This window comes from Hemitrygon akajei, chromosome 1 (genome assembly GCF_048418815.1).
Source record: "Hemitrygon akajei chromosome 1, sHemAka1.3, whole genome shotgun sequence".
Classification (NCBI taxonomy): Eukaryota; Metazoa; Chordata; class Chondrichthyes; order Myliobatiformes; family Dasyatidae; genus Hemitrygon; species Hemitrygon akajei.
In genome coordinates, this window is record NC_133124.1 from 69,828,521 (window position 1) to 69,842,749 (window position 14,229).

General features: G+C 42.1%; 1 protein-coding gene across 10 annotated transcripts in view; it reads right to left on the bottom strand.

Annotated features, from left to right (window-relative positions):
• LOC140727548 (anion exchange protein 2-like) overlaps window positions 1-14,229 on the bottom strand; it is a 251,153-nt gene that overhangs the window by 15,411 nt on the left and 221,513 nt on the right. For all 10 annotated transcript variants that reach the window (XM_073045039.1, XM_073045022.1, XM_073045078.1 and 7 more), the window contains 6 exons: window positions 13,989-14,173; window positions 11,731-11,947; window positions 10,344-10,550; window positions 9,037-9,185; window positions 7,465-7,659; window positions 4,753-4,971 (listed from right to left, as the gene is read on the bottom strand). In XM_073045039.1, coding sequence (XP_072901140.1) covers window positions 4,753-4,971; window positions 7,465-7,659; window positions 9,037-9,185; window positions 10,344-10,550; window positions 11,731-11,947; window positions 13,989-14,173 — 1,172 coding nt within the window. The remainder of the gene's footprint in view (window positions 1-4,752; window positions 4,972-7,464; window positions 7,660-9,036; window positions 9,186-10,343; window positions 10,551-11,730; window positions 11,948-13,988; window positions 14,174-14,229) is intronic.

Below are 14,229 nucleotides of genomic sequence, written 5' to 3' on the forward strand. Positions count from 1 at the left end.
CTGTTGTAAAGCTATTAAATAATCCTCTTATACAATAAAGATAAACTCTCGACCTCACAACCTAGCTTATTGTCTACCTGCACTACACTTTCTCTGTAACTGTAACACTTTATTCTGCACTCTTACTGTTTTCCTTGTATGACCTCAATGATGAAATGATCTGTCTGGATGGCATGCAAAAATGTTTTTTCACAGTACCCCAGTATATGTGACAATAATAAACCAAACACCAATTACCATTTTTTTTTGTCTCAGCCCCTGTGAAGCTCTTCAGTTCCTTAAACCATTAACTATGAGTGCAAAAGCAGTCAGCTGGTCCTTCACAAACAGGAGAAAACCTGCAGATGCTGGAAATCCAAGCAACAGACAAAATGCTGGAGGAACTCAGCAGGCCGGGCAACATCTATGGAAAAGGAGACCCCCTTGCCCTGTCAATTTTCCTTAAACTTTCTCTCTTTCACTTTAAGGCCTCTACTACAGTGGTGCTAGAAAGTTTGTGAACCCTGTAGAATTTTTGCTATTTCTGTATAAATATGACCTAAAATGTGATCACATCTTCATGCAAGTCCTAAAATTAGGTAAGAAGAACCTAATTAAATAAACATAAAAAACATTAGACTTATTCATTTATTTATTGAGAAAAATTATCCAATATTACATAAATTTGTTGGAAAAAGTATGTGAACCTTTGCTTTCAGTAACTGCCGTGACCCCTCTTGTACAGCAATAACTTCAACCAAACATTTCTGATAATTGTTGATCAGTCCTGTACATTGGGTTGGAGGAATTTTAAGCCATTCCTCCTTACAAAACTGCTTCAACTCTGGGATGTTGGTGGGCTTCATTGTATGATCTGCTTGCTTCAGGTTCTTCTATAGCATTTCTATAGGATTAAGGTCAGGATTTTGACTCGGTCATTCTAAAACACAAATTTTCTTCTTTTTAAACCATTCCGTTGTTGATTTACTCGTCTTTTGGATCATTGTCTTGTTGCATTATCCAACTTCTATTCAGGTGACAGACTGCTACACTGAAATGTCTTCACACAATTTTGAATTCAGTGTTCCCTCAACGATTGCAAGCTGTCCAGGCCCTGCAAAGCAGCCCCAAACCATGATACTTCCTTCCACCATGCTTCACAGTTGGAATGAAGTTTTGATGTTGGTGTATAGTGCCCTTTTCCTTCTGAAAACAACGATGTGCATTTCTGCCAAGAAGTTCAACTTTTGCCTCATCTGTCCACAGAACATTGTCTTAGAAGCATTGTACAACATCCAGCTGGTCTTTTGCAAATTTGAGATGTGCAGCAAATGTTTTTTTAAAGAGCAGTGGTTTCCTCTGTGGTGCTCTTCCATGAATACAATTCTTGTTCAGTGTTTTTCTTATACTGGATGTATGAACAGAGACTTTAGTGAGTTCTAGAGACTTCTGCAGGACTTTTGCTGTTACTCTTGGGTTCTTTTTCACCTCTTTTAGCATTGCACATTGTACTCTGGGTGTGATCTTTGCAGGGTGCCCACTCCTAGGTACACTAGCAACAGTACTGACTTTCTTCTATTTGTTGACAATTTCTCTTACTGTGGACTGATGAACACTCAAGTCCTTAGAAATGCTTTTGTAGCCTTTTCCAGCTTGATGCATCTCTACAATTTTTCTTCTGAGGTCCACTGAAAGTTGATTTGATCGAGGCATGTTGCACATAAACAGATTTTTCTTAAGAACGGCAGGCTCTGTCAGTAACCTGACAATTGTATCATTTTTTTACAGGGTAGGGCACTTCTACAACCCACATCTCCAACCTCATCTCATTGATTGGAACAGCTGACTCCAAGTAGTTTTTGTAGAAGGCATTACCCCAGAGATTCGCAGTTTTTCCAACAAATACATGAATTTTTCTCAATAAATAAATGAACAAGTATAATGTTTGTCATGTTAATTATTTAATTGGGTTCTCTATCTAATTTTAGGACTTATGTAAAGATCTGTTCATATTTATATATTCATCATATTTATGCAGAAATAGAGAGAACTCCACAGGGTTCACAAACTTTCCAGTGTTACTGTATTTGACATTACTACCCTGGGAAAAAGGCTCTGTCTACCTTATCAATGCTTCACATAATTTTATAAATCTCTATCAGGTCTCTCCTCAGTCTCCAACATTCCAGAGAAAGCAACCAAAGTTTCTCCAATATCCCCATATATCTCATGCTCTGTAGTCCAGGCAGCATCCTGATGAACCTCTTCTGGACCCTTTACATCTTTCTACTGAAGGGGTGACCAAACAATAAGCCAAGTGCAGCCTAGCCAAAATTTCATACACCTGCAACATACTTTGCCAGCATACCTTTATACTCAGTGCCTAATTAATGAAAACAAGCATTCTGTATGCCTTATTTACCACCTTCTTCATTTGTGTTGCTACTCTCATGGAGCTCCAACTAAGAAAAGTGGTGATCATTACATTATATTCCTGACTTCTGACTTGTGCCTGCAGACGGTGGATAGGCTTTGGGGTGTCAGGAGGTTAATTACACATCCCAGGATACCTAATAATCCTTCTGATTAACTTTCTGATCCACTGTGACCTGAGGGTGACAAGGGAAATAAATACCTGAGACTCAGCTTTGTTAGGGCCAGTGGTCTCCAAAGGGAGGTGGTTATTCTGCGCCATTTCTCTGCATGGCTCTTACTACAACCAGGCATTTCCTGCTTCACTTCCCAACCAACTGCAAAGGGGTTGCTTCAGTCCACAAAATCACCAACTTCTGACATAACCAAGGTCACTAGTGAAACAGCTGAAGCTGATTGGGCCGAGAATACTGTCCTGAGGCACTCGTGGTGATGCGCTAGAGCAGAGTGAGCGAGCCGCAACACCTATCTTGCTTGTCACCTCTCCCCAGAGTTTCCTTGTAATTGCAGTGACTTCAGTCTGCCCCAGGCCCCTGAGTGCCATTACATCTGTCAGTTATTCTTATTTCACACCTGGGTGTCAACTCCTTTGCCCATGTCTGGGTTGAATGACAATGGGTTCCTGTGGCCTCGTGAAACACAAACTGAGCACCCCATGTCTAGTTGTATCCCAGTATACCCAGGCTGGTGTGATCCACATCAGATGTCGTGGGTATCCCTCAGTCCAAAAGCCAGACCCTGCACTGTGTTGTTGCCTCTCATAACCAGGGTTCAGACAGAAGCCTTGGCCACTGTCCTTGGGTGATCTGAATTTTAATAGCTGTCTGGTAGCTCCCGACATTTAATCAGAAATAAAGTAATCTGTCTATTGGTATCAACACTTTGTGGATATCTTGCTATCACAATACAAGAAACAGAGTGTTAACTGAAGGCTCCTTGAGACTGTCAAGACATCCAATTAGATCATGGCCAGTTTAACCTTTGTATTCAATTCTACTTCCCTGCAAAACTCATAATCTTTATTCTCCTATTTCTTATCTACCTCAGCCTAAATCTATTAATAATCAGGATCTTCATAATCTTCAGAGAACAGATTCCTTTTGCTCAGTCTGAAAAGGGCAAGTCTTTATTCTGAGACAATGCCAAACTTAAACCATCCTCCCAGCAGCCACTCTCAGAATGTAGTACTGCAGGGAGATAACCTCCTGTTTTTCAAGATCATATTCTTCTCTCTAGGGCTTCTAGTCTCTCTGTAGCACTACTTCCAAACCAAACATGCCCTTTCTTAAATATGGAGATCAAACCCCTACAGAGGATTCTAGAAATGGGTTTGCAAAACCTTGCAAAGTTGTGGCAAGCTCTCCTCAGTCTTGTTTTTCATCCTAGTTGCAATAAAGACCAATATCATAAAACTACTTGTAGCTGCACAAGAAAACTCACAATTTACTTTTAATATTCTTACACCATGCATTGACGATGTACAATATCTGTATTTCTTGTTGATTCTTTCTACCAAAAGGATAACCTTACATAAAGGACCTTACCTGCTCTCTTGCACTCACTTAACCAAGAGTCTGTTTGTCATTCTCACAACTTTTCCATCTCTCCCTTTATCACCAATCTTGAATACAGTACATATTAACTTTAAAAAGTGCGCAGCAAAAAATCAACATAGTGTACAAGGGTTAACTCACAAGGTCAGTGTGCACTGCATGAATTAAGCAATCCTTAAGATTAAGTCATTATGTGATTATGAGGAACAACTTCTTTATGCAGAGGGTGGTCAGTATACGGAATGAGCTGTTAGAAAAAACGGTAAAGGCTGATACAATTACAATATTTAAAAGATAGTTGGACAGGTACAGTATATGGATTGGAAAGCTTTAGAGGGATATGGGAAAATGCAGATAAATGGGACTAGCTTGGCAAAGTCAAGTTAGGCCAAAGAGCCTGTTTCTATGTTGTATGACTCTAAATCTAAATGATGCCAATGGATAGATAAAGGTTGTTCTCTCTGATGAGTGAGTACTAGAACAAGAACTTAGTTTGAACAGGCTGTGGGGACATATTAGGAAGCATCTCCTCACACAGGCTGAGAAAAATCAGCAGATCCACTCAACAGTTGAACAGTCAGATCAGAAAACTATGTGACTAAAAGAATGAATCTAAGGGTGGCAAAAGTATCAGTTCTATCTCACTGAATGTAAGCACAGCTTTCTTAGAAACAGGGATGGAATGGCTCCTCCTGATTCCAAGATGGAACAGACAATCTGTTTAAAGAAAACAAAGACAACTGAGAAAGTGAAGAATGACTCTCAGGCCCTCACCAGTGACACTTACTCTCCCGGGGAAGAAACGGCTGTTTTTAAACTTGCGTAAGAAAAAGGCGATGAAGAAGGTGCCTGCCATCAGGACAAGGGAGAGCAGTGATGTGTTTGGCTCCCCTATCCGTTTTGAGCTGCTTTGGCTTGTATCGTTGGTATTTGGGTAGCTGAGAGATAGAACGGTCGTGTTCTGGGTACTGTTCGTGCAACCGCGGAGAGGATGGTCCTTGAAAATCTGCAAGAACACAAGTGGAAAGGTTTTCAGAATCAGAATGTAATATCAACACCACCCAATTATACTGACTGCTGATCTTCAGAGCTACATTATTGTGTTGGTGGGATGGGCAGTAAGTGGAAGGTTTAAATAAACCCTGAAAAATATTACATGATATATTTTGGGAGGATTAATAAGATTAAGATGTACACAACAAATGCTTGGGAGCCAGGGGCTTTTTAAGGACAGAGGTCATTGGTGTACAATTCCAAACATTCCAAAGGATGTTTCACAGTACAGACAGATAGGATGGTGAAGAAAGAACATGGATACATCTTTATAATTAGCTAGGACAGAGATACAATAGCAGGACGTTATGGTACAAACTTATAAAGCAACTGGAGTACTTCAGGTCACCACACTATCAGAAGACCATGATTGTGGTGCGAGGATGCAGAGGAGATTCACCAGGATGGAGCACTGAGGTGTCCATGACCAGTGTTTTGTTGGGGAATGGAATTCCAGAATTTAGACCCAGTAACGAGGGGCCGGAAATATATTTCCAGTTAAGGATAGTGTGTGACCTGGAGGGGAATGTACAAGTGGTGATATTCCCCTATCACATTTATTTTTGATTGTACAGGTTGTAGAGGTGGGGAGGGGCTGTTGTTAAGAGTAGTCCGGCTGAGTAAATATAGTACATAGATTATCCAAATAAGCAAAAGGTCAATAAAACACTATTTACATCTGCCACACTAGAGCACAAATTGATGGAAATTATATTACAGCTATACAAAGCCTTAATTAAACCAAACCTGGAGCAGTGACATCAGTTCCAGCTTCACAACTTAGGAATACAACTTAGTGGAAGTGAAGGTTTTCAATCAGTAAATTAAATGCAGAGTTTACAGTGATTATGCTGCATTATCGAGTGATTTTATCCAAGTTTTTATGCTATTAGTCAGTACTAAAATGGTAGATATAGAGAGAAACCAAGGCAGGGCTGGACTTCCAGGAAGGAAGTTTGGAACCGTTTCTATAGGCAGTAGATGCTGCAGTTCTCTCAGTAAACAGCAGATGAAGCCAGGACAGTTGTTCATCAGTCTAGTTCATCTGTTGACGAGAAGTATTAATGGCAAGAGCAGGGAGCAGGAGCTAACTCACCAACTGGTCAGCTGACTGAATGGAAAAACAGATCAACGATCCATGTCCTAGCCTCAATCAGATGTGACACACTCCCCATCCCCACAGATGTACACACATCCCAATTCAGCCTCACAATCTCACCTCTGCTTGCTTGCAAGAATACTCTCCATCATGCATTTGCCTGTCAGTCTGCTTATGCTCCCCTTCTCCTCCATGCCCATTCTCACTGCCTTGTTTATACATGCTCAACATGCCTCACACATGCACCTGCTTACCTTATCTAACACAGGATTGTAAAATGGATGGGGAACCAGACTGTGCTGGCATCCATTACTCTAATGACATTCACCTTACAGTTATAGAGCCATATTCCATGAATCATTAGCACCCCGAAACAGGCCTTTCAGCCCATAACAACCATGGTGACCCTCTGCACTACCACATTTTTTTCAAACCTGCTCAATAGCCTGTTTGGCCTTGACAATTCAAGTCCATATGTAGTTGCTTCTTCAATGTTCTGAGAGTCTCTGTTTCCACCACACCCCAAGCAGTGTGTTCCAGATTCCAGACACCTCTGGGTGACAAAATGGTTTCCTTAGAGCAACACAAAAAATGCTGGAGGAACTCATCTACAGAAAGAAATGGACAGGTGACATTTCGGGACTACTCCTTCTCCTGGACTCCATATATGGTCCGCAGAATTGCAGTGTTCCAGCTGTGGCCTTACCAGTGTGTAATAAAGCTGCACTTTGAACTCCCTGTTTTCTGCTTGACAAATTAAGTTTTTCTCTGGCTCAGTACTACTTAGGATCCTATCACATACTGCGTATGACCTCACTTTCTCACTCCTTCCAGAATGGGCTACTGGTGAAATGATGGGGCTCACTTCTGTGCTGTGCACCATTGCACATTTATCAGTATTAAATTCCATCTGTCATTGCTCAGGTAATCCTTGACCATCCTCCTCACTATCCACACACCACCTTGTGATCTACAAACATACTAACTATATCTCCTACATTCACAGCCTCTATATAACAACAGTAAGGATCCCTTTGGTACCCCACTGGTCACAGAGTTCCAAAAACAAAAGCAACCCCCAACATCACTCCTTACTTTATATTATTCAGGCAATTTTGCCACTTGCTCTGAATCCCTGGGCTCTTAGCTTTTGGACCAATCTGCTGCATAATATCTTGTCAAAGGCCTCCTTGCCAGCTGCGTATGGAGCAATTATTGCTCCCTGGACTGAGTATGAGGATTATTACTCAATGGCCTGTATGCAGGGCTGATTAGTTTATGCTCTTGGTTTAGGGGTTTGTCACTTCCAGTTTCAGATATGCAGGGATATGAATCTGTGGATTTTACCTTTACCAGCTTGTAGAATGTTTCATAAATAAATATTATTGAGATGAGGAAAGCAAAGATTTCCTGAGTGAACCGGGAGATGAATCTCACGAGGAAGGAGCCTTCGAATGCCACGGTCACCACAACGATGAGAATCAGCCAAAACCCGATCCACACTCGGCCTGTCAGGTACTCCATTTTGTTCGAGTCACAGAACTGGTGAAAGAGTCAGACAGAGAAGTGAGAACCACTGCTCTGAAACTTCTGAGTTTACATACTCTCCCCCTCTGGCTCGATCACTTTCCCCTGCGCTGAAGATTATGGGTTTAAGCTCCACTTGAAAGATCTGAGCCTACTGCCAGATTCCAGAGCAAAAAAAAAGAGCACCATCTGCTGGAGGGACTCAACGGATCAAGCAACATGTGTAGAAGGAATTGGATAGTTTTAGATTGGGGCCCTTCATTGGAACATTTGGTATTCCCAGATACTGAAACCCCCAAAGATACTTGTGTCATGTAAATTGTAAATTGATTTATTATTGTCACACATACTGAGGTACAGTGAAAAACTTTTGTTTTGCATACTATCTATACAGATCAATTCATTACACAGTGCATTGGGGTAGTACAAGGAAAACAATAACAGAATGAAGAAGTGTTACAGATACAGGGAAAGTACAGTGCAAACAGACAATAAGGTGCAAGGCTGAGGAAATGAGGTTGACTGTGAGGTCAAGAGTCAATCTTATTGTACTAGGGAATTTTTCAATAGACTTATAACAGTGGGATAGAAGCTGTTCTTGATCCTGGTGGTGTGTGGTTTCAGGCATTTATATCTTCTGCCCGATGGGAGGGTGGGAAACAGTGAATGCCTAAGGTGGGTGGAGTATTTGATTATATTGGCTGCTTTACCAAGGCAGTGAGAAGTGTAGACAGAGTCTATGGAGAGGAGGGGAGGGTGTCATGAATGTGATGTATGGCCACATTATACAAAAGGTAACAGACCCACATGAAGGCCGGCACTTCTGATAAAAATGTGCTTTGGCAGTGTTGGTCTCGTCAACGGGCAGAGAGAGGTGTGACAAGTGTACAAGAGAGTGTGAGAGTGTGTTCATGCATCAAGCAAAATCAATATTGTCTCCATGTGAAGACCAGATCAGCAGGAGAGCCTGATGACAATGAGGCTGGCATGAATAATCAGACACCAACTCAAACCCACACCTATCCTTAAGGTAAATTAAAATTCAATAACTGCATGTGAATGTGCAAACTTGAGAGGGAGTGTGAAAGTGGTTATCCAGTGATGTATTAAATGGATAAGGAAATTACTTCAGCCCTTATACCAAGATGAACCTATTGGGAGTGATTCAAGCACTGGGTTTTGTGAAGGAATGTTGAATCTTATGTAGAACAGAAGAATATAGTACCTCAATCCAGCAATGGGACGTATGCCTTTGGGGTTAGGGTGTTGGATAATTCCGTTATTGCTGGAGCCCTGTAGTCCTGTGACTATAGGTAGGGCTATAAGGTAGAAGAAATTAATTTTTATGCAAAACATCTGCCTGAGTAGTTTGAAACCCAGCAGCACACGCACCTTAAAGAACGCTTCTTCAAATACAAGCAATGGGCCGGAAAACCCGACAATTAGTAGTGGTTGGGCTCCTAGCAAACCAAAGATAATCATCTGTATGGCTGTTGAAATGATGAGTTCTGAGACACCAATCAAACCCATGGTCTTCTCCCCTGAAACACAATGGGTGGTTATCATTCACTGGCAGTACACAGGAAACATTAATTGGTGAATTCATGGTTAACTTCAGCTTTTCACTCATGGTTTTCTGGGCAGTGGTGATCCCCAACTTCACACAGGCTTCTGAGACGTGAGTTACTCACAGTAGACACCTCAAGGTTTTGAGGAGAGGTCACCTACCCTGCTTCTGCAAAATACTCCAAAACTACTTGAAGGAGAAGGAAACCCAACCAGCAAATAGTTTTCTCTACAGTACCGGAAACTGAGGAGCGATCTACTAGAAGTTTGTAAAACTACAAGAGGCACAAAGTACATAGACAGTCTTTTTCCCAGGGTGGAAATGTCATATATTAGATTGGTTTAAGATGAAAGGGGGAGTTAAGAGTTCAAAGGGGATTTACATGGCAAGTATTTTAATTTTTGAACAGAAAGTGGTGGATGCCTGGAATGGGCTGCCAGGGAAAATGGTGGAAGCAGATTCAATAGTGGTGTTTAAGAGACTTTTAGAGTGCCACACAGTATTAATGTGCTGTACTGTTCTATGTTTCAGCCAAGTACATGATCAGGCAGTGAATGGAGGGATATGTACCACGCACAGGCACATAGGATTAGTTAGAATAGCATTTTGGTTGGCACAGATGTGGTGGGCCGAAGGGCCTCATCCTCTGCTGTACGGTTTCATGTCTCTCCCCAAGCACTGAGCCCGTTTGCTAGCTCTATTAAGCAAATCATGTGAGCTCAGAAAGTAAACGTGCTATTGCAAGGTTATGGAAAGGGATTACCAGAGGACAGAGGAAAAAATTCCTGTGAGGCTAACATTGTCTCCATTTAGCAAGAACACCTGATGACCCTCAGGTTGGTGGGAATAATCGGGCCCCACTCAAACCCACATGGGTTATAGACAACTCAGACTCTATGGGACTTGGATAGCCCGTGAATAAAAGGAGGATATTTTTAAAAAACATTAATTGGCTGTGAAATACTTTGAAATATCCTAAAGTTGTGAAAGGTAGGACAGAGATTAAATAAAAACAATAAATGCTGGTAATACTCAGGTCAGGGGAGAGAAATGGAGCCAATGCTTTAGTTGAATGAAATTGGTCAGGTCAGAGCCGAATGTCTGTTTTCTTCCAGTGCCTTTGCTCTCTTACCGAGTAACCCTCCAAATGTGATGGCTGGCGAAAGGGCAGCGAAGTAAATGAAGATGATGGCGGCCATACACTGAGGGTTCAGTGCATCCTTGAAGTCACTCAGGTACTGAGGGTACCTGCGGGCAGCATCCCGAACCACCCCACCAAATGGTTTCCCGGTCCGTCTCAGAGGATCCTCCTCATCCGGCTTCTTTGGCTTCAGGAGAGCTGTGAGGGCAACAGCAGAGTCACTCAGGACAGGCAGCTGGAGAGTTCAGGTCAGAGTGTCAGAGAGAGAGGACAGGGGTGCAATAATAGGTACATTATTCAACTTGACCCTGTTGATCCTCACTAATTTTTATCAATGCATTATAGAAAGCATCTTATCCAGATGCATCATAGTTTGGTAGGGCAACTGCTCTGCCTGTGACCGCAAGAAAGTGCTGAGTGTTGTGGACACAGCTTAGTCCATCATGGAAACTAGTCTTCCCTCCAAGGACACCACACTTCCCACTGCCTTGGGAAAACAGCCAGAATAATCAAAGACATCACTTTCTCTTCTCCCCCCTCCCATTGCGCAGAAGATATAAAAGCTCGTAAAGGCTTAACAACACACACCCTGGAACACACTATCAGAGGAGATGGTGGAAGCAGATACAACAGTAAAGTTTAAGAAACATTTAGATAAGACACATGAACAAGCACAAATTGGAGGAATATGGATCATGTGCAGGCAGATGGGATTAGTTTGGATTTGCATCATGTTCAATACACTGCAGGCTGAAGTTCCTGTTCCATGTTCTATAAATAAATATTTGGAAAAATTGAGGGCTTTGGGGAACTGCACAGTTGAGAAGTTTGTTTGTTTGTTTATTTATTTATTTAGTGATACAGCGTGAGGTAGACCATCCGGCCCTTTTGAGCTCCGCTACCCCCGCAACCTCACAACCTCAATTAACCCTAACCTAATCATGGGACAATTTACAATGACCAAGTGACCTACCTGGTACATATTTGGACTGTGGGAGGAACCCGGAACACTGGGTGAAAACCCACGCATTCCACTGGGAGGACACATAGAGACTCCTTATAGAATGGGACCGGAATTGAAGTCTGAACTCTGGAAAATGTCAAGCTGTAATAGCACTGTGCTGACCACTACGCTACCATGTCTTGAAGCCAGTATAGATCAATTTTTGTCATGTTGAACATCGGGGCAGATTTGAGGGACCTGGTGGCCCACTCTGCTCCTGTTTTCTTGTGTTCTTTTGCCAAATGTATTGACTGCTCTTTGAAGCTTAGATGGAGAGAAGGCTGGTAAGGTGATCACAGTTAGGAGGTCATGGAACAGCGAAGGATGGTAGGAAGAGAAACAGTTGAGTGGTGATGGGTTTAGACAGTTGCCCACCTCTCTCCTCCTGACTCTTGATCTCTTTGGACAATGCCTTCTCCTCTTTTGCCTGTCTCTTCTTCAGCATCTTGCGCTGGAATTGTGCGACTGAGAGCAGCAGTTCCTCCCCTGGGACGTCGGAGGGAGGGATAACAATGCTGCTGTCCAGGAACTCATTGATTGCATTCAACAAGTCATTCCGGTCATCTGCCTGGTACGCGGCTCGATGGAAATTCTGTAAAACAGCAACAAAGTGAAGCATCCACAAACCAACAGCAGGGAGATTGGAGTGAGAGAAATGGAAGGGGGGCATTGAGGCAGGGGATTCAAGGTGGGGGTGGGATGAGTGAAAGGGCATTCTGGTAAGGATATTGAAGGAATTCATGAACAGGAAGGTGATTCAAGCGGGCTGGGGGTGGATGGTGAAAGAGAGCAGTGGGAATGGAAGTTGTGGGCATGCTATGTTGGTGCTGCAAGCATGGTGACACCTGCAGGCTGCCCCAGCACATCCTCAGATTGTGTTGTTCATTGATGTAATTGACACATTTCACTGTGACGTACTATATCTAATCAAATCTAGCCTATCCAGGAACAAGCTCTTGTGCAATAAGTAAACAATAATAAGCAGAAAGGCAGAAGACAAGGAACTACAGGTCATAGTTTAATATGTATCACTGGTGAGATGCTGGAATAATTGATCAATGAGGAGACAACTAACCTTACAGGAGAACAGAATATAATGAAACTCTGTCAACATGGTTTTATGAAAGGTAAATCACATTTGACAAACCTGCAAAAATTCTTTCAGGATGTTACAAAGAGGTAATAGTTTGGCATGGATTAGATGTGCCAAAGGGCATGTAACTGTGTAGTAGTCTATGAAAGTTGATACAGGGGAACCTATAGATGTAATATTTTTATATTTCCAAAAGACATTTGACAAGGTGCCATACAGGAGGCTGGTACATATATTAAGCATACATGGTATTAGAGAAAGTGTGTAGGAATGGCTATCTCATTGAAAATAGGGAGTTGGAATAAATGGGTTATTTTTGAGCTGGTGGGAGGTAATGAGTGAGATACTCTAAGGATCAGTCCTTAGCTCACAGTTGTTCACTGCTTACATTAATGATGTGCAGAAAGGAACAGTAAACATTCATTGAAGACCCAAAATTTACTGATGATATGAAAATAGATGAAAGGACACAATGCAATAAGGATGCTGTGATTCTTGACTGTCTAGAAAAAGCAGCCAAGATAATCACAGACCCTCACACCCGGGACGTTCTCCCTTCTTCCCCCTCCCATCAGGCATGAGATTCAAAAGCTTGAGAACACATACTACCAGGCTCAGGGACAGCTTTTATCCCATCATTATAACACTTCTGAACAGACCTCTTGTATGATAAAGGTGAACTCTTGAGATTTCTCTGTCTACCTCATCATGGCCAATGCACTTTATTTATTTAGATGCACTGCACATTCCTTGAATGCTGTTACTGCTTTTCTCTTTGTATTACCTTGATGTTCTTATGTTTGGAATGATCTATATGGATGGCAAGTTTTTCCACTGTATCTAGGTACATACACATGATAAATAATAAAGTAATTCGTAATTCTGCTAGAGATATGGATAGATTGAGTGAGTGGGCAAAAATTCACAAATGGAGTTTAATGTGGGGAAGTGCGAGGTCATGCATTTTTGTAATAGGTGGGATGCAAGCAGCTCTACCTCATTAGGAGCTTGAAGAGATTCAGTACGTCACCTAGTCAGATGTATAATGAAAAGCATTTGATAGATTGCATCACCATTTGGTATGGAGGCTCCAATGCACAGGAGCACAAGAGGCTGCAGAGGGTTGTAGACTCAGCCAGTTCCATCCTATGTACAACCCAGCTCACCTACAAGAGATGGAGCCTCAAGAAGGTGGCAGCCATCAATAAAAACCTCACCACTGACAACATGCCCTCCTTTTTGTTCCTACCACTGGGGAGGAGGAACAGGAGCCTGAAGAGCAAAATTCAATGATTTAGGAACAGCTTCTTCCCCAACACTATCAGATTTCTAAACAATCTATGAACCCATGAACATTACCTCTCATTTTTTTGTACTATTTATTTTGTAATTTATAGTAATTTTTGCATTTTTGCACTGCATTGCTGCAGCAAAATAAATTTTATGTCATATGTGATGGTGATATTAAACCTGAATCTGATTTATTTATGGGATTTGGAATTTATTGATAATGACTTCCCCACAACTTCCAGACCCTGACCTTGTCTGACATGAGAGTGGAAATGGAGCGGCCAATCTCATGGTAGTCCAGATTACTGGTGGATGGTCCCAGCAGGATGAAGAGGAAGCGGACTGGGATGGGAACCTCCAACACCGACTCCAACTCCACTGCTGACTGTAGCCGAACGTAGGCCATTGTTGGATGTTCCAGGAACTCAACACACCCTGTAGGGACACAAAAAGAGAGCTTCTCTCTATAGCAGCATACTTGAAGTGTGAAC